General features: G+C 40.8%; 1 protein-coding gene across 2 annotated transcripts in view; it reads left to right on the top strand.

Annotated features, from left to right (window-relative positions):
• The window catches only part of LOC142152283 (F-box and leucine-rich repeat protein 13-like), an 83,680-nt gene that overhangs the window by 11,026 nt on the left and 53,002 nt on the right, over positions 1-19,652 (top strand). For both annotated transcript variants that reach the window (XM_075208755.1, XM_075208754.1), the window contains exons 2-5: positions 831-934; positions 5,788-5,881; positions 9,259-9,326; positions 12,617-12,771. In XM_075208755.1, coding sequence (XP_075064856.1) covers positions 831-934; positions 5,788-5,881; positions 9,259-9,326; positions 12,617-12,771 — 421 coding nt within the window. The remainder of the gene's footprint in view (positions 1-830; positions 935-5,787; positions 5,882-9,258; positions 9,327-12,616; positions 12,772-19,652) is intronic.

The raw sequence follows: 19,652 nt of genomic DNA, 5'->3' as shown, positions 1-19,652 counted from the left end.
AGGCAATTAACCTACCAGTATGTTTTTGGAGTGTGGGAGGAAACTGGAGCACCCGGAGGAAATAATTCAGCTCCAAGTTGAGTGAATAAATAATTATGTATATAGAAAAAAATAAATAAATGCAAAATGCCACTCCTGACACTCTGCATAGGGAAACAATGGCTTGAATCTTCTTATATTAATTGTGGGATCACTGTCCCTTAATGATGGGCACAGTAAATGGTTGTGAAATGGTTGTTGAGCTAACTTTAGGGAGACTAAGGAGCAGATTTAATTGGCTGCGAGGTGCCGCTGCGTATCACCCAAGTGTCCTGCGACACACAGTGCTGGCCAGACAGTAAGGAATCTCTGCTCATTTTTTCTCTGCAGACTGTTACGGAGACAGATCCCGACACCTCACACTGAATTGAATCTGCCTTTTGTAGTGTGGATAGCTGCTTTCATTTGTTACATCTGGCAGTCTACATAACATTTTTCAACAGTAATTATTTTTTTAATCATATTGTTGCATCTTGCATACATTTTTTTTTTTTTTTCAAAATTTTTTTATTGAGGTAAAAAGAAAAATATGTCAAGTACAATTAAATGCATTATAAAGTACAAGTATGTATTCACAATTTTTTTTTTTTTTTTTTTTTTTTTTTAACATTCCAATGTGCAATCACCATTACATGTCATTCCATTCCAAAAATCCCCCTTTCCACAGGACTTAACTGTCATTAGATATAGATATATTGATTGGGGGGTCTGCAGAGACTCTTGCATACATTTTAACAATTATTATTGAGTGAAATAATCTTTTGTGGTTAAAAGTTGTGTCTTTTTTCCAGGCTTTACTCTGTGGACTCTGTGCCACGTGCCCAGAAAATCCACTGCAGTTTTTGGAACAGAAGATCAAGGAATTGTTAGAGAAGGGTGATCGTTCTATTTTATGGTACTGTATATGTCCACATGTTCTAAATTGTACTCCTATTTTTGAATAACATCCATTCTAGTATTGTTACTAAGTTATCAAAATGAAGTAGCTGTGTTTAGTTCAGTTGAATATAAATGTTGAATTTATCATTTATAAATGATGTATAGGATAATTTGCTTTCTAATATGAATGATAAGAATATTAGAATAGCTTTAAAATGCTTAATGGCCCGCTACCATAATGTGCGCCCTAACCACTGGCCGTCGACTGCACTGCGTTCTCCGGCAACCTCATCATCTTTGATAACCACCAACAACACCAGACGTACCAGGACCGGATTCATCACTATAGAACATCTTGCATTCCCAGAAGGCCCTAATGTCATCCAACCAGGGAGTATGGGTGGGCAACGTCTAGAAGTCAATAGGCTACTTAACTCTCTGCCCATCTACCTTAGGGGCTATGTCTGGCCCTCCCCTATGACATCAGATGGGTGTATACCCTTTAGTTAAACTATTAACCTCAGAGTACTAACTACAGTTTAATGATCCAGCCTTAGATTTTAAGCTTCATCGAGCCCTCAGTTCTCATAAAATGATTAACGGCTGATATCTTTACTTCCTTTAACTTCTTAACCTTATTTTAACCATTCTTGAATAAATGACACAACACCTTAGTGTGGAAAAATTAAAGCAGTTTATTTTGAAGGTATGGTGGTGGAGAAAAAGAGCAGTCAGTTTGACATCCGCCAGGCAAGCCAGGATGCCCCAACATTAACCATGGGACACCCGCAGATGGGGGGACAACCAACACACACCCTGGGCGCACACATCTACCTTGTATGGGGCATTCGCCCCGGGCACTACAGAACCCGCAACCCTTCTGGGCTAACGGAATGCAACCACAAGCCGACCCGCCCAGGCGGTACTTGGACCGAGACTATAGCCGTCTTCATCGAAGAGAGGTGGGTTAAGGGTGTCCGCTACCATATTGTGCACCCAATCCACTGGCCGTCGATTGCACTGCGTTTTTCGGCCATGCCCAGATTACTAGGACCCGAGGCCCACCACCAACCTACCCTATTGATGCTAAACTCCTATAAATAAAACCATGCCCACATCGCTCATATGAACACCATCCTGCCTATAGAGGAGGTTCTGAAATCTAATGAACGGGTGCTCAATCCGCAAGTCACTTAGAGAGCAAGTGAACCGGACTACCACAGCATTATCTTTCTTCCTGATCTCGTCCGCCACCCGTCCTTCATGGAAGGAGCGCCAGATCCTTCCTGGCACTATATTGGACCAGCATATAAAAAGGGGCAGGCCAGAATGCGTGAACCCAAGCTAGTTCGTACTGAATCAAGAAAATAAGTTCAACAGATTTACCCAGGCCCAAATCATTCCCCCCTAGTTGAATTACCAAGATATGGGGCACCCCACGTTTAGCTACCTCAGCTTTCTAAACCTGGTCCATTGTAAACCCCATTGACCTATCCAATTACCCACTACCGACCCCGGAAATTAAGTTGTGTCCCTTGCTGCCGTATGCAACGTAGCCCAATGTACATATGCATGTCCTAGCACCCAAATATACCGCGGGGTCCAGTGGTCTGTAATGGCAGGAAAGCACCACAAAACATTAGCATACACAAGCAACGGCATTCAAACCTTCCTAGAAATTGGAACTGAAAATGAAAAGAAGAGCATTGAGACTCGTGGAGACCACACATACTCCACATCAACAGCAGCACATCATACCAGAGGTGCACATGCTTACAAAAACTAAAGAGGAAAACAAAGAGGACAGCAGAAACACAAGCGAAAGTAAAACCATAAAACCTTGTGGCGCCAAGTGCCAATCAGGCCCACTTTTTAGAGGAAAAAAATGGAAAAATCCCTTCGCACCCTACCTCCATAGGCAATAAGCAGCAGAGAATCCTGTGTCACCACAGCAGAGAGAGTAAACGAGAAGAAAAGACAAGTAAGAAGAGAAGGCTGTACATAACTCTTATACACATTAGATTTCCACCTGCTAAGCTCCTTAAATAGTGGGCCCAGACGAGCCAGCAACCACTGCAGATGTGGCGGTCCCGATTCGAAAGGAATGGGTGCCGAAATGAGAACTGTCCAGGCCTAGCACGGCCAAAGTTTGCTTGCATACCACCACTGTTCTGGTGTGGGGAGAACCGTCACCATGCCCCAGCCATGGGAACGCGGATTCAAGCCACAGGCAAGTGAATTCCCTCATTGGTGCCATCGGTAAACAGAGAAACCACCTTTGGAACCATTATAACCCAGCGCCTTCTACCAACCTGGGTGTAAATGTATCATGGTGCGATTTTGCAAATCCAGCGATTTTCTCGGGAGACTTGAAACTCGCTGATGTATGAAGCTGAGATTTCATGTAAAATCGCCAGAGATGTGTTTCTGCCAAAATAGCTATTTTCAAAATCGATAGAGGTCAAATCCCGACTGTTTGCCACTCTAGCTATACAAGTCTTAAACGTATGAAGCTGCGATTAAGCAAAATCTCTGGAATTTGCTTTAAAAATCACCAGATACAACACACTGCTTGCTAGCACCGTGATTAGTAAACATAACACTGTTACACTTTCAGACTATACAGCCGGAGGTCCCGGCAGCTGTCAAAATAGAATAAAAATAGATAAAAGTTTAAAATAAAAAAAGTGTGGGGTCCCCCCGTCCGAGCACTATTAACCCTAGTGCTGCCAGCCTACTGCTGGTTACGTGAAAATCAGGGAAAATATTTGCGTAGGGTCACTCCGATTTTCACATAACCAACACTAGGCAAACCAGCTGGGGTGGGTGGCACTATAGCAGGGGGACACGCGGAAGGGGTCCCCCTGCCATAATGACAAACAAACACCAGGCTGTTCAGCGCTGGGCAGGATTCCCTAGGGTGTGGGGTCAGCTGAAAAAAATGAGCAGGCCCCCTCTCTAGGAATAACCAGCCCAGTGCTGAAAGCACTAGGGCACTTTCTACACCCCTGGACGGTGGGTGTAAGGTAATAACGGCGATAGTTAATGTAAAAAAGTAAACTGACGCCCTTTTGTTTTGTGGAACTACAAGTCCCATTGGCCATGAAATTAGCTCTGTCAGAATGGAGATACTTAATGGAAGTATCACAGTTTCCTGTTAGCATTACCACCGATCACGGGAATATACTTCACCTCCAAACAGCCCAGTGCTTAAATCCTCGCCAGGCACGCTGGTCCCTCTTTTTCTCCTTCTTCAACCTGCACATCACTTTCAAGCCAGGTTCTCAAAATAAGAAGGCTGACGCCCTCTCTCGGGATTCCCCCCATGAACTAGACACAGCCGAGCCCCTGTCTCGTTCTAGCTTGGATCCCAACTGTCTGATGGCCACATCTGTATCCTCTTCTCCCATGCCACCGCCTGGGACATCCTTTGTGCCTCAAGCTCTCTCGAGGAAGTTTCTTCAATGGTACCACGCCTAACGTTTTTTTCTGGTCATGCTGGAATCTGGAGAACCACTGAGCTAATCTCCAGAAGTTATTGGTGGCCCACTCTTCGCACCAATACCAAACAGTTTGTGTCAACGTGTAATCTCTGTGCTCAACACAAGACACCTCGAGTCAAGCCAGCCGGTCCAATAGTTCCATTGTCACTTCCAACCAAACCATGGTTATTCATATCCATGTATTTTATCACGGATCTTCCTTCAAGTAAAGGTTTTAACACAGTTTGAGTGATTGTTGACCGTTTTTCAAAAATGGCTCACTTTGCACCCCTTTGGGGCCTATCCTCGGCCGCTCAGCTGGCCCAATTGTTCGTGAAGGAGATTTTTCAGCTACACGGGTTTCCCGTGGAGATTGTTTTAAACCGAGCACTGGTCAGTTAACCAGTGCATATTGGTCAGTTGACTAAGTATTTCATATATGTCATTACATTTACGTCCAGATTCTGGATATTGAGAAGTGCAAACTTCTCATTATCCAACTCAGCTTCTCATCGGCCTATCACCCATAATCTAATGGGCAAACAGAGAGGGTAAATCAAGAACTGGAGACATTTATTTGAATTTATTCTTCTGCCTCTCAAAACAACTGGTCTGATCTCCACAAAATAACCTGTACTATGAATCTACTGTCACGGTTTCAGAATTTGAATCCTAAGGTTTGCCCAGATTAGTGCTACTCAAGTAGGGCGTGAAGTCTAACGAGGAGACGGTGGCGCTTGCAAGGAGTCAATGCGGGCCGCAAGACTCTGAAAGCCCTGTAGGAGTTGTCACTGGATTGCGTCCTGTTGATCCACTGATTGAGCAAATGCTGAAGCATATCTTTAGCAGAAGGTTCCACATTCAGATCTGACATTTTATCTTTTGTGTATGGCCTGTTCTTACTGTCACGGTTTCAGAATTTGAATCCTATGGTTTGCCCAGATTAGTGCTACTCAAGTAGGGCGCAGAGTCTAACGAGAAGACGGTATTCACCAGGGACCGCCGCAAGGCGGTTTGGCCTTAGCTGCGTCTGTCTCGCAGGCTGTGGCCCCATTACTCATAAATCCATTCAAACGTATCTCTAGAGTAACTGCTGTATTATTCGCTATTATATACAGATTGCACTGGAACTGGTATTGCTACAAACAGAGGCAGCCCTTTCTAGTCCATTGACTATACAAGGTCTCCCCTAGTAAAAAAAAAGAAATTACATGAGACAAAGAACACAGTAAATATATTTGATACCTCTACACTCGAGAGAATTAGGGGATTAAATGTTTGAGTAAATTTCTGGGGATGCCCTCAGTGCATAAAAGTAACTATGAGGTATACATTGACTGTACATCCCTCAGAATGTCTTACTCAATCATCTCTCTCTTTCCAACAGGGATGTGTACATAGATGACACAAGAAAGCCAAGAGTAAAGGCGATGACTGGAAGCTATCTAGAATATCTTTTTGGTCAGGATGAAGATCAGTTGGTAATTTATATTTACATCATTATCATCACTTATTTGGAAGGCACCTCATATATATATATATATATATATATATATATATATATATATATATATATATATATATATATATATATACATACATATAGTGCCTGACAAACAGAATGGCAAATCATAAAAAATACAAATCATTCATGAAAAGAGCATACAAAATTTAATTTATTTGTAACGATCCATTAACACGCTGTCATCTTCCTTAAGGGCACAAATTTAAGGGGTGCTTCAAACAAACCATTTTGTATGAAACCGGACTATTTTTGCAGGACCCTCTGATTTCTCTATAAATTGATCTTGCCTTTTCCTCCTGGTCTCCCCATTCTAGAAATAATATGCAAGCTCATAGGAACTGCTTTATTGTTTTTGATGTAAATTGTAATCTTAGATGTTTGGAATAATTTGATACATACATATTTTAGGCACAACTGATATAAATTATATTTCACAATAATGAGAGTACTAGAAATTGTTATATACATTCAACATTTCCATGTCAAATTACTTTTCTTTTTTCTTTGTAATTCATAGATGACTTTTATTTAACAAGTGTCTACTTCCTATGTACCCCTTTTGTATGCGTTGAACTTCTTCAATAAAAAAATTTAAATTAAATAAAAAATTAAAGTACATACAAGGTTGACGAAGGAGGTACAGACGTAAGATAGAGGGTAGAGAGAACCTTGTGAGAGCTTACAGTCTGGAGTCTGCAATCAAATAGAGAAACATAGGCTTTTATGTGAGAAGCAAAACTGTACTATAAGTTCCTGTGTTCAGTTCCACTCCCGGCAGAACAGATTTTTATAGACACTGATATAATACTAAAGGATGTAGATAGACTGCGGTCTATATAACAGTCTTTGAGAGCTGTAGTTTGACATTAAATATGCTGCAGGGAGGCTATGATAAGACACTTGGAACACTCTGTTAACAGCAAAGACAAGGTACAAGGTTTTATCTTCACTTTTAACAGGCTTTGTTTCCAACATCTGTGTGTGTAAGCTCTAATATGTGTTTGTAAGTTATGCCAATTATTGTTGGTATCACTGGTGATTCGGTAGTTATGTTGTTTCTTTGCTTTCACTTTGTGCTCAGATGGCACTTACCTGGATCATACACTGTCTCAGTTGGTCAGTTAACCAGTGCATATTGGTCAGTTGACTAAGTTTTCATATATGTCATTACATTTCCACATCTGACCTATGTAAATAGCTTGTAATATATGTGTTTACTCCAGTCCAATCCAGATAATTAAATGAGATGCTGTAAATGCTAATTCTTGCAGGGCAAATAAATTGAAAAAAATGAAAGGGCCCGCCATCTTGTCTTGTGTAAGGGGGCTTATTCATGTATAGTGAAGGCTTTGTCTCAGATGGTGAACTATTCATTGTCTCTCCGTTCCATGGGCACAATATTACATCTATTCATTGTCTCTCCGTTCCATGGGCACAAGATTGTGTCCTCATAGCCAAACAACTTGTTAACATTTGAAGAGACATTCAGTCTAGATGGTGTCTACCTCATACAACCCGAAGGCCAGGCATGAACCTGGAATTTGTAGTTATGTAAACATACCTACTGGGATTTTAAAGGGAAATGAAACATCTGTTCTATAATAATAAATATCAAAGGTTGTGTATGACTAGACTAAATAGCAATTATAAATATGTCAGAGTGTTAAGGGCCTAATTCTCTTACGTAGAACTGACATATCTATGATAGGCAAAACTTCTCTAGTTTACGTCATTTTCATATGAGAAATGAAAAAAAGGCTGGTGCAAATAAGTCTTAAGATCTGATCGAATGGGTAACAGAAATGTTCTTTATAGATTGCCAAATACAAACACATGAACTGAGAGGTCACAAATGAAAACCAAATAACTAAGCATTCTCTCTGTTTGCTTTATTTCAATGTTTTAATCAATCTTAAAAGTAGTACAATCAATGACCTTATGTAAAATATAATGTTTTGATGAAGAGAATGGGAATTTCCATTTATTCATGGAGAGTCTGAAATTTGCACTTTAATTCAATGTTTGAGATATAAAAAATCACTTTTAAGATTAATTGTCCTTTAATTACATTTGTAGAAGAACTCTGTTCTCTCCGGAAATACAATATTTAATATCTGAAAAGGTTGCCTTACTTCAATATTTCTCTTCCATGTATGCCTCAGATTTATGTATTCTCTGTAATCTCATTTAGATTAACTCACCTGTTCACTGTCAAAGATGTTAAAGCATCAACCCGTCTTTAAATAATAAATGTAATAATGGTATTATTTTCCCAAGTCGTATGTCTGTTTTCTTTTTATTATTTTGACCACCTTTTGAAGATACTTCAGTTGGTCCTAGTAGCAGTTTGTTTTTTATTTTTTCAAATGCAATCCTAGTGGTGGAATGGCAGCTTGTGTGCAATGATTGTGGCAAAAAAACTACAACTCCCATCAGCCATTACATCCGTGCATGTAATGGCTGTGACATCATCACCAAGCAGCCTACAGCATGGTTGCATAAGCTCGTGTTTGGCTCTTGCGCAAAACTAGCAGCTGCAAAAAAAAGGTAAAACAAAGCAGAGTTTTTGTAAGTGCTGATTACTATTTATGACAGTAGTGTATATATGCTAGAATATGTGTTTGCAATCAGGAGCAACTGTAAAAATGCATTTTATGTACAGTAGACATTCATAACATAATACACTAATAAGTGTATTTTATGGTGGGAAAAATTAAAACAAAAACTTTTTTTAAATTTTTAGGGGCATATTCAATTACGATTCCGATCCGCGGGATCGCGCCGGAACGGCCGCGAACCTAATCCGCGGTACCGCATTAATGTGGATTTTCGTTCGCAGCCCATAGGGCTGCGTACGAAAATCCGCGTTAATGCGGTACCGTATTAACGTTACCGCGGATCGGATCGTAATTGAATATGCCCCTTAATGTCACCTGTTAATGACTATATTATTAACAGGTGACACTAATTGAATAGCTTTTTTTCTGTGCATTTTTTTTGAGACTTTTATTTCACATAGGTATTGGATGTATCCTGCAGTGTATTGTCTGTTAGAGCGGAGCGGACCTAGACCCATATTTATCAACAGACGTATCTTCAGATATATTCCTTGCCAATATATGTGCGTTTTTTTAAAAAATGCACATTACATTCATTTTGCGTTTGCTAATAAATCAGGCCCTTCATGTTTGGGGACTTAAGGGTAGGGGTAGTGAAGCTGTGACTTGCCTATCAAAAAGTTTATTATGTGATTACTGTGCATATTCTGGATGTAACCCAGAGGATTTTCCGATTACTTAACATTCCTTTGATGGATCTCTTTTTTCCATTAAGGTGTCGCCAGAGCTATTTAAAAAGGCATATTCATTTTACATCAACAAGTTGCAGAGAATGTACTTTGAGTGAGTATTTTACCACCTGACAAAGTGGATCAAGATGTTAAATGTTAAGCAAAGTGACCCTATTAATATAATTTTAGAAATAAGGTCATCTGATATTGTGGCAGATTTATCCAGCCTTTGTAAGCTTGTGAAAGTTTTACTGATGTAGTTTGATGGGAATATTTTGGATTTTGTGCTCTTCTAAATGTATTCTTTAGTGCCAATCTTTTTTTTTTTTTTTATTTAAACCCAGCAGTTTCTATTTATTGTTCTATTTGAATACAATTATTTTGTATCAGTCTTATTGTAAACTCTGTAGCCATTATCACTGTGCACAAATATATTTAACTACTTCAGTGCTAAGGACGAATGGGACTGCACATGTACGTCTAATGTGCCACTCCTCCTTAGCACTGAAGGAGTTCAAATGAATGAAAAACATAATTACCCATCCCCCAGCAGTTTAGATATTGATGTTGGAATGTGACCAGCCCAAAAAGTTCCAAAATAGTCTGAGCAAAAGGGTGAGAAAAGCCTCAGCGGTGAACAGGTTAATATAATGGTAAATATAGCTACAGGTGCTATAGCCCATAACAGCCAACCAGACATCTGATTTCATTATAGATCAAAATCAATATTTGAGTGGCTGGTGTTGGTAACATCAAAAATGTGGTATTTACTTTATGTTATTAGATATGCCTTATGTGTTCCTATAGCGCCACCATGGCCCGCCCCCCGCAATGTAATGCCGGCATCACATAGCGAGAGGGAGGAGGTTCTGATTATGCGAATCGCGTCATTAAGCCCCGCCTCTGCTGAGATCCAGGAGGTTGTGTAGTCTTTCTAGATTCGTGAGCCTCCTGGATAGTCCGGTAGAGTAGGCAAGTAAGCAATAAAGTACCTTCCTGTGTCCTGAGACAGATGCTGAGAATGGTGGTGAGTAATGAAGTATATACTAGAACTCCTGGTTTGTTCATTCTGTTGAGGGGAAGTTCCTAAATAAAGTTTTGCTAATAAATTAATTCCAGATGAATTAACTTTAATTTTACAGTTTCTCTCTATTGCTGTTATAAAAACAGCAACCATTTTTCTGTAGACCAAAATTCACTGAGGTCTATGTGGAAAAGCTCTGCCTATGTGGCTTCTGCATTGGGGAAATTTGATTCTGACAATTGACCACCAAGTGGTGAAATAGACTGAGCAGTGGTACTTGCACAATACCTTGGGACACTCTTAGATAAAAATGATCATAAACCACTGGTTAGTAAACAATGGAGAAGATGCCTTTATGTCCCAAATGGTTACATCTATGCAATTATTTGGCAACTAAGTATAATTTACATACATCCTATGTTGTTGCTTGAGTTCTAAATTGATCCTGCATCTGTTCTCCTATGTAAAAACACACTCTTACTATTTGTCTCTCTTTTTCTGATGTATAAATCTGTATGGATAAACTTGTGATTAGCTCTTAATACAAATCTCTCACACATCATAATATACAGGTAGAATGCTATAAAACTTGTCTAGTCTCCTGCAATCTCCAGAAGCCTCAGAAATTTTGAGTAGTCCTTATGTAGTCCCTGAAGAGTAGGTCACACGTTCATAACACTTCTCTTTCTTATGATTTGCATAATCAAGCCCCACCACCACTCTGCGATGACACAATTGACGTCATCATGGAACTGCTGCACAATGATGCAAATCACCACATTGTGCAGCGAGAGGCAGGGCTCTGATGCCCCACACACTTGCCTCTTGGCAAGTGCGGTCAGAATAGTAGGCAGGTATGATTCTGTAAGTGTAAGGACCAAACAATCATCTTTAGAAATAACCATTACTAAAAGGGAGTACTGCCAAGCCATAAAGAGTTGATCACATTGTATGCTATAATAAATTCAAAATTAGATGCGGTAAAAAATTGAATACACATAATTTTGAAAATATACATTTGTTTTGTAAACACATTACATACTGAAATAGCCAATGTATGGACTAAATATAGCCAAACACATAATACTCACAAAGTTAGAAACTGTCTGTATTTTAAGAGATAAATAATGAAGTATAGCCACTATTTATAAGGGAATAAGTAACCCAAAGTGTATAGAGTATGTAACGCCACCACCAAAGTTTCAGTTGCACTTAGGCAGGACGTCCATCCCAAAAGAGGTACAGTTAGGTGGTATACTTAGAATGTTCAAAAATGAAACAACCCTCTTACTTATATTCCTATTTTCTTCCATATTTGCTTCTAGTCAGCCATTTTGCATGGCCATCCATCTGGCAGAGGTCAGCTCTATAGCAGAACTCCATTGTATGTAATACCTTAGTATTAGATATATTAGCACTCTGCTCCAAAATGGAGCACTCTGTGAACTTAAGTACATAGAGGCCTTAGTGTACAGACTAGTCTAGTGTTTTACCACACCAATGGTTATTAGCAGTCTCTTATCTGCTTTTCTTCAGGCAAGTTATCAAATGCTTGTGGCGAAGCTTTACCTTGACCACATAGGACAATGTACCCATTGACACTAGTCAATGGGTACATTAAATGTACGAGTCACCAGCCCAACCCTCAACCATAGAAAGGTCTACTGCACAGGGCATGAAGTTGTTGGATGACTTCTTATATAGTTATTATTTATATAGTTATATATATAAATATGTATGTGTGTGTGTGTGTGTATATATATATATATATAAATATATATATATATTTAGTAGAATATAATGCCTTATATTTTATTTGGAATCAGGGAAAATGTTGGATTTTTTTTAAAGGCAAAAGTCCTCTGTCTTGTTCAAAAAGTGAGTGAAGATTTCACTAAGCACCAAGGTATATAAATATTCAGTTATTTTAAATCTCACAGTAAAAGTACAGTGCGTGCCTTCATTTTGTGGAAATTGGGCTCTGGAGCAGGTTCAGTTATCAAAAACATGGTCAGAACTCTGCATCAGGTTTTACGCATACAACAGTAACATGAATATGCTCCCAAATTCAAAGCAGAATACAGAAAAGCCTCTGGGTAGATTTACTAAAACTTTTAAAAAAGAAAAGTGGAGATGTTGCCCATAGCAATCAATCAGATTCTACCTATCATTTATCTAGTACATTCTAGAAAACCAGTCTACAGTCTGATTGGTTGCTATGGGTAACACTTCCACTTTTGCTTTTTAGAAGCTTTTGTAAATGAATCGCACTATTTCTAGTTTTCAGCAGCTGTGTGCCATGTTTCAGATTGTATTACATGGGTTTTATTTCATGTACTGAAAGCTAATGAAATATTTATTGTCTCTAACATATGCAGTGCGTGGATAGAGTACTGTGCAGCGAGGAAAGCCAAAAAGCTGGACACACTGGCCAAGCTACAAAATGCAGAGAGTCACCACGCAAAAACCCAGCTGAAGTCCATAATACATCGATGGGATAAGTGGGTGAAATTTCGCAATCAACAGCATATCAGTAAGTTTTCACTTAAATGTCACTAGGCAATTACTGGAAACTTTTCTTGATTTGGGATCTGTAAAAGGGTTTCTAGGGAGACTGGTATGTTAATCTCCTTAATAATCTGGCAAATGTATGGATGACCATTTAATACTGTTATATATGACTATTACCGTCAACCCACTCCTCGCAATGGTAATTGTGATTTAACCTGAGAAATATAATTCTTATTTTTCCTTAAATCCACAGGACCAATATTTATATAATAGCTTATGCTCATATCTTCAAGAAAAAATACACACAAAATATAGTTTCATTTAAAATGTATTATTATTAGAAATGAGCGCACTCGGATTTTGTGAATCCGAGCCCACCCGAACCTTTCCGATCCGAGTTGGATCCGAGACAGATCCGGGTATTGGCGCCAAATGAAAACTTGGAATCGAGGCTCTGAGTTATAATCCCGCTGTCGGATCTCGCGATACTCTGATCCTATAAATTCCCCGCTAGTCGCTGCCATCTTCACTCGGGCATTGATCAGGGTAGAGGGAGGGTGTGTTAGGTGGTCCTCTGTCCTGGTAGATCTCGTGCTGTGCTGTTTAGTTCTGTGCTGTGCTGTGCTGTGCTGTGTTCTGCAGTATCAGTCCAGTGGTGCTGTGTGCTGTGCTCTGTCAATTTTGAGTTCAGTGGTGCTGCTGGGTCCTGTGCTGTGTCCTGTTCAGTCCAGTGGTGCTGTGTCCTGTGCTCTGTGCTTCTAAGGGCATAGTTATTTCCCCATTATTCCCAAGTGTTTTAAAAAATAAAAAATAGTTATAAAAAAAAATACAAAAAAATAATTAAAAAAAAAATTAATTACAACAAAATTTGCAAAACCAATCCTGCAGTATAAGCCTATTGGTAGTGGTACTGCAATATTACCAAGTTCACACATTCAACAGTAAAAGTCCAGTGGTTCTGTGTGCTGTGCTCTGTCAATTTTGAGTTCAGTGGTGCTGCTGGGTCCTGTGCTGTGTCCTGTTCAGTCCAGTGGTCCTGTGCCCTGTGCTTCTAAAGGCATAGTTATTTCCCCATTATTCCCAAGTGTTTAAAAAATGAAAAAAAAGTTAAAAAAAAAAAATACAAAACAATTATTTTAAAAAAAATTAATTACAACCAAATTTGCAAAACTAATCCTGCAGTATAAGCCCATTGGTACTGCAATATTACCAAGTTCACACATTCAACAGTATAAGTCCATTGGTACTGTCTGCAATATTACTAGGTTCACACATTCTGCAGTATCTTGTGCTACATATAATGGAGACCAAAAACTTGGAGGATAAAGTAGGGAAAGATCCAGACCCACTTCCTCCTAATGCTGAAGCTGCTGCCACTAGTCATAACATAGACGATGAAATGCCATCAACGTCGTCTGGCAAGCCCGATGCCCAATCTCCTAGTACAGGGCATGTAAAATCCAAAAAGCCCAAGTTCTCAAAAAAAAGCAAAAAGAGAAACTTAAAATCATCTGAGGAGAAACGTAAAGTTGGCAATATGCCATTTACGACACGTAGTGGCAAGGAACGGCTTAGGCCCTGGCCCGTGTTCATGACTAGTGGTCCATCTTCACCCAAGGATCTTAGCCCTCCTCCTCCTCCCCCCCCTACAAAAAATTGAAGAGAGTTATGCTGTCAGCAACAAAACAGCAAACAACTCTGCCTTCTAAAGAGAAATTATCACAAATCCCCAAGGCGAGTCCAAGGGTGTTGGTGGTTGTCAAGCCTGACCTTCCCATCACTGTACGGGAAGAGGTGGCTTGGGAGGAGGCTATTGATGATGTAGCTGGCGCTGTGGAGGAACTTGATGATGAGGATGGTGATGTGGTTATTGTAAATGAGGCACCAGGGGGGGAAACAGCTGATGTCCATGGGATGAAAAAGCCCATCATCATGCCTGGTCAGAAGACCAAAAAATGCACCTCTTCGGTCTGGAGTTATTTTTATCCAAATCCGGACAACCAATGTATGGCCATATGTAGCTTATGTAGCTTATCGGTACAGGGACACCTAAATCCCGTGGTCCAGTTGGATACACACCAGCAACACCCTCCTCATCAACTTCCTCCACGATCTCCATCAGATTGAGTCCTGCAGCCCAAGTCAGCAGCCAGACTAAGTCCTATCCAATACGGGATTCATCCGAGGAATCCTGCAGCGGTACGCCTACTACTGCCACTGCTGCTGCTGCTGCTGTTAGTCGGTCATCTTCCCAGAGGGGAAGTCGTAAGACCGCTAAGTCTTTCACGAAACAATTGACCGTCCAACAGTCGTTTGCCATGACCACAAAATACGATAGTAGTCACCCTATAGCAAAGCGTATTACTGCGGCTGTAACTGCAATGTTGGTGTTAGACGTGCGCCCGGTGTCCGCCATCAGTGGAGTGGGATTTAGAGGGTTGATGGAGGTATTGTGTCCCCGATACCAAATCCCGTTGAGATTCCACTTCACTAGGCAGGCGATACCAAAAATGTACAGAGAAGTAAGATCAAGTGTCCTCAGTGCTCTGAAAAATGCGGTTGTACCCACTGTCCACTTAACCACGGACATGTGGACAAGTGGTTCTGGGCAAACGAAGGACTATATGACTGTGACAGCCCACTGGGTAGATGCATCGCCTTCCGCAGCAACAGCAACAGCTGCATCAGTAGCAGCATCTACAAAATGGCTGCTCGTGCAAAGGCAGGCAACATTGTGTATTACAGGCTTTAATAAGAGGCACAACGCTGACAACATATTAGAGAAACTGAGGGAAATTATCTCCCAGTGGCTTACCCCACTTAGACTCTCATGGGGATTTGTGGTGTCAGACAATGACAGTAACATTGTGCAGGCATTAAATATGGGCAATTTCCAGCACGTCCCATGTTTTGCCCACACCATTAATTTGGTGGTGCAGCATTACCTCAAGAGTGACGGGGTGTGCAGGATATGCTTGCGGTGGCGCGCAAAATTGCTGGACACTTTCGGCATTCAGCCAGTGCCTACCGCAGACTAGAGGCACATCAAAAAAGCATGAACCTGCCCTGCCATCACCTCAAACAAGAGGTTGTGACGCGCTGGAACTCCACCCTCTATATGCTGCAGAGGATGGAGGAGCAGCAAAAACCCATTCAGGCCTACACAGCCACCTACGACATAGGCAAAGGAGTGGGGATGCGCCTGAGTCAAGCGCAGTGGAGACTGATTTCCGTGTTGTGCAAGGTTCTCCAGCCGTTTGAACTTGCCACACGAGAAGTCAGTTCTGACACTGCCAGCTTGAGTTAGGTCATTCCCCTGATCAGGCTGTTGCAGAAGCAGCTGGAGAAAGTGAGGGAGGAGCTAGTAAAGCATTGTGATCCAACAAAGCATGTAGCTCTTGTGGATGAAGCCCTTCGTACGCTTTGCCAGGATCCGAGGGTGGTCACTCTTTTAAAGTCAGAGGAATACATTCTGGCCACCGTGCTCGATCCTCGGTTTAAAGCGTATGTTGTGTCTCTGTTTCCGGCGGACACAAGTCTACAGCGGTGCAAAGACCTTCTGGTCAGGAGATTGTCCTCTGAAGAGGACCGTGACATGCCAACAGCTCCACCCTCATTTTCTTCCACATCTATGGCTGCGAGGAAAAAGCTCAGTTTTCCTAAAAGAGCCGCTTTGAACTTGCCACACGAGAAGTCAGTTCTGACACTGCCAGCTTGAGTTAGGTCATTCCCCTGATCAGGCTGTTGCAGAAGCAGCTGGAGAAAGTGAGGGAGGAGCTAGTAAAGCATTGCGATCCAACAAAGCATGTAGCTCTTGTGGATGAAGCCCTTCGTACGCTTTGCCAGGATCCGAGGGTGGTCACTCTTTTAAAGTCAGAGGAATACATTCTGGCCACCGTGCTCGATCCTCGGTTTAAAGCGTATGTTGTGTCTCTGTTTCCGGCGGACACAAGTCTACAGCGGTGCAAAGACCTTCTGGTCAGGAGATTGTCCTCTGAAGAGGACCGTGACATGCCAACAGCTCCACCCTCATTTTCTTCCACATCTATGGCTGCGAGGAAAAAGCTCAGTTTTCCTAAAAGAGCCGCTGGCGGGGATGCTGATAACATCTGGTCCCGACTGAAGGACCTGCCAACCATTGCAGACATGTCTACTGTCGCTGCATTGGATGCTGTCACAATTGAAAAAATGGTGGAGGATTATTTTGCTGACACCATCCAAATAGACATGTCAGACAGTCCATATTGTTACTGGCAGGAAAAAAAGGCAGTTTGGAAGCCCCTGTACAAACAGGCTCTATTTTACCTGAGTTGTCCCCCCTCCAGTGTGTACTCGGAAAGAGTTTTTAGTGCAGTGGGGAACCTGGTCAGTGAGCGGCGAAGGAGGTTGCTTCCTCACAACGTTGAAAAAATGATGTTTATAAAAATGAATAATCAATTCCTCAATGAAGTACAGCACTGCCCTCCAGATAGTACAGAGGGACCTGTGGTTGTGGAGTCCAGCGGGGACGAATTGATAATGTGTGAGGAGGAGGAAGTACACACTGTAGGGGGAGAGGAATCAGAGGTTGAGGATGAGGACGACATCTTTCCTCAGTAGAGCCTGTTTAGTTTGTACAGGGAGAGATGAATTGTTATTTTGGTGTGGGGGCCCAAACAAACCAATCATTTCAGCCACAGTTGTTTGGTAGGCCCTGTCGCTGAAATGATTGGTTTGTTAAAGTGTGCATGTCCTATTTCAACAACATAAGGGTGGGTGGGAGGACCCAAGGACAATTCCATCTTGCAAATATTTTTTGGGCATTATGTGACCATTCAACAGTCGTTTGCCATGTTCAAAAAGTAAAACAAAATGTCAACAAATTACAAAAATTTAATCAAAATTTAAATGCCCTGTCATTATTTAAAACAAGAGGGTTTGACGTGCTAGAATTAGTGTAGTGTTAATATGTTATAAACACTACACTTGGAACTTGGAGGAGGTATTGTGGGCCAGGTATCAAATTTAGTAACGGGGCCACCCCACTACACAGCCCACAATTTTTTTTTGGGGAAATTCAGACCCGTGGAGGGTTTTTTATTAATTATATTGTGGTGACCACTCCTCTACGCAGTCCAGATACATTTATTGGTGTGAATCATACAAGTTCAGGGTTTTTAAATTATATTGTGGTGACCCACTCCTCTACGCAGTCCAGATACATTTATTGGTGCGAATCATACAAGTTCAGGGTTTTTAAATTATATTGTGATGACCCACTCCTCTACGCAGTCCAGATACATTTATTGGTGCGAATCATACAAGTTCAGGGTTTTTAAATTATATTGTGGTGACCCACTCCTCTACACAGTCCAGATACATTTAATGGTGCGACTGCGAATCATACAAGTTCAGGGTTTTTAAATTATATTGTGGTGACCCACTCCTCTACGCAGTCCAGGTACATTTATTGGTGCGATTCATACAAGTTCAGGGTTTTTAAATTATATTGTGATGACCCACTCCTCTACGCAGTCCAGATACATTTAATGGTGCGACTGCGAATCATACAAGTTCAGGGTTTTTAAATTATATTGTGGTGACCCACTCCTCTACGCAGTCCAGGTACATTTATTGGTGCGATTCATACAAGTTCAGGGTTTTTAAATTATATTGTGGTGACCCACTCCTCTACGCAGTCCAGGTAAATTTTTTGGTGCGATTAAGACCAGTTGATGGTTTTCTTATTATATTGTGGTGACCCACTCCTCTACGCAGTCCAGATACATTTATTGATGCGATTCATACAAGTTCAGGGTTTTTAAATTATATTGTGGTGACCCACTCCTCTACGCAGTCCAGGTACATTTTTTGGTGCGATTAAGAGACCAGTTGATGGTTTTCTTATTATATTGTGGTGACCCACTCCTCTACGCAGTCCAGATACATTTATTGGTGCGATTCATAGAAGTTCAGGGTTTTTAAATTATATTGTGGTGACCCACTCCTCTACGCAGGCCAGGTACATTTTTTGGTGCGATTAAGACCAGTTGATGGTTTTCTTATTATATTGTGGTGACCCACTCCTCTATGCAGTCCAGATACATTTATTGGTGCGATACATACAAGTTCAGGGTTTTTAAATTATATTGTGGTGACCCACTCCTCTACGCATTCCAGGTACATTTTTTGGTGCGATTAAGACCAGTTGATGGTTTTCTTATTATATTGTGGGGACCACTCCACTACGCAGTCCAGAAAGATACCTCGTTGCAACGTTTTGGACTAATAACTATATTGTGAGGTGTTCAGAATACATGGTAAATTAGTGGAAATGCTTGTTATTGAATGTTATTGAGGTTAATAATAGCGTAGGAGTGAAAATAAGCCCAAAAACTTGATTTTTGAACGTTTTATGCTTTTTTAAAAAAAAATCCGAATCCAAAACCTTAAATCCGAACCAAAACCTTTCGGCAGGTGTTTTGCGAAACAAATCCGAACCCAAAACATCGCGGAAATCCGAATCCAAAACACGAGACACCAAAAGTCGCCGGTGCACATCCCTAATTATTATTAACATTCTAATTGTAAAACTTATATATATATTATAAAATAGTAAACAGCGTAACATTATTTTACACAATGTATAGATTTTGGTGCAATACATTTACATTTATTGCCTGTTATATAAATATACAAGTCATTGTGCGTGTTTTGACTAACTGTTGTCTAAAGGTGTGTGAATGCATTGTGTGTGTGTGTGTGTGTGTGTGTGTGTAGGGGGAGAAGGGGGGAGATCTGTGGGGGAGAGAGAGACACACACCTTTCAACTATGGCTGAATTCTGATATATATTTTAAAATGAGATATAAAGTAATAGATTATTTACCGTATTTTTCGCTCCATAAGACGCACCTGACTATGA

Source organism: Mixophyes fleayi, chromosome 4, assembly GCF_038048845.1.
Source record: "Mixophyes fleayi isolate aMixFle1 chromosome 4, aMixFle1.hap1, whole genome shotgun sequence".
Lineage (NCBI taxonomy): Eukaryota > Metazoa > Chordata > Amphibia > Anura > Limnodynastidae > Mixophyes > Mixophyes fleayi.
The sequence above is the reverse complement of the archived record's forward strand: the minus strand, read 5'-3'. Positions and strand labels throughout refer to the sequence as shown.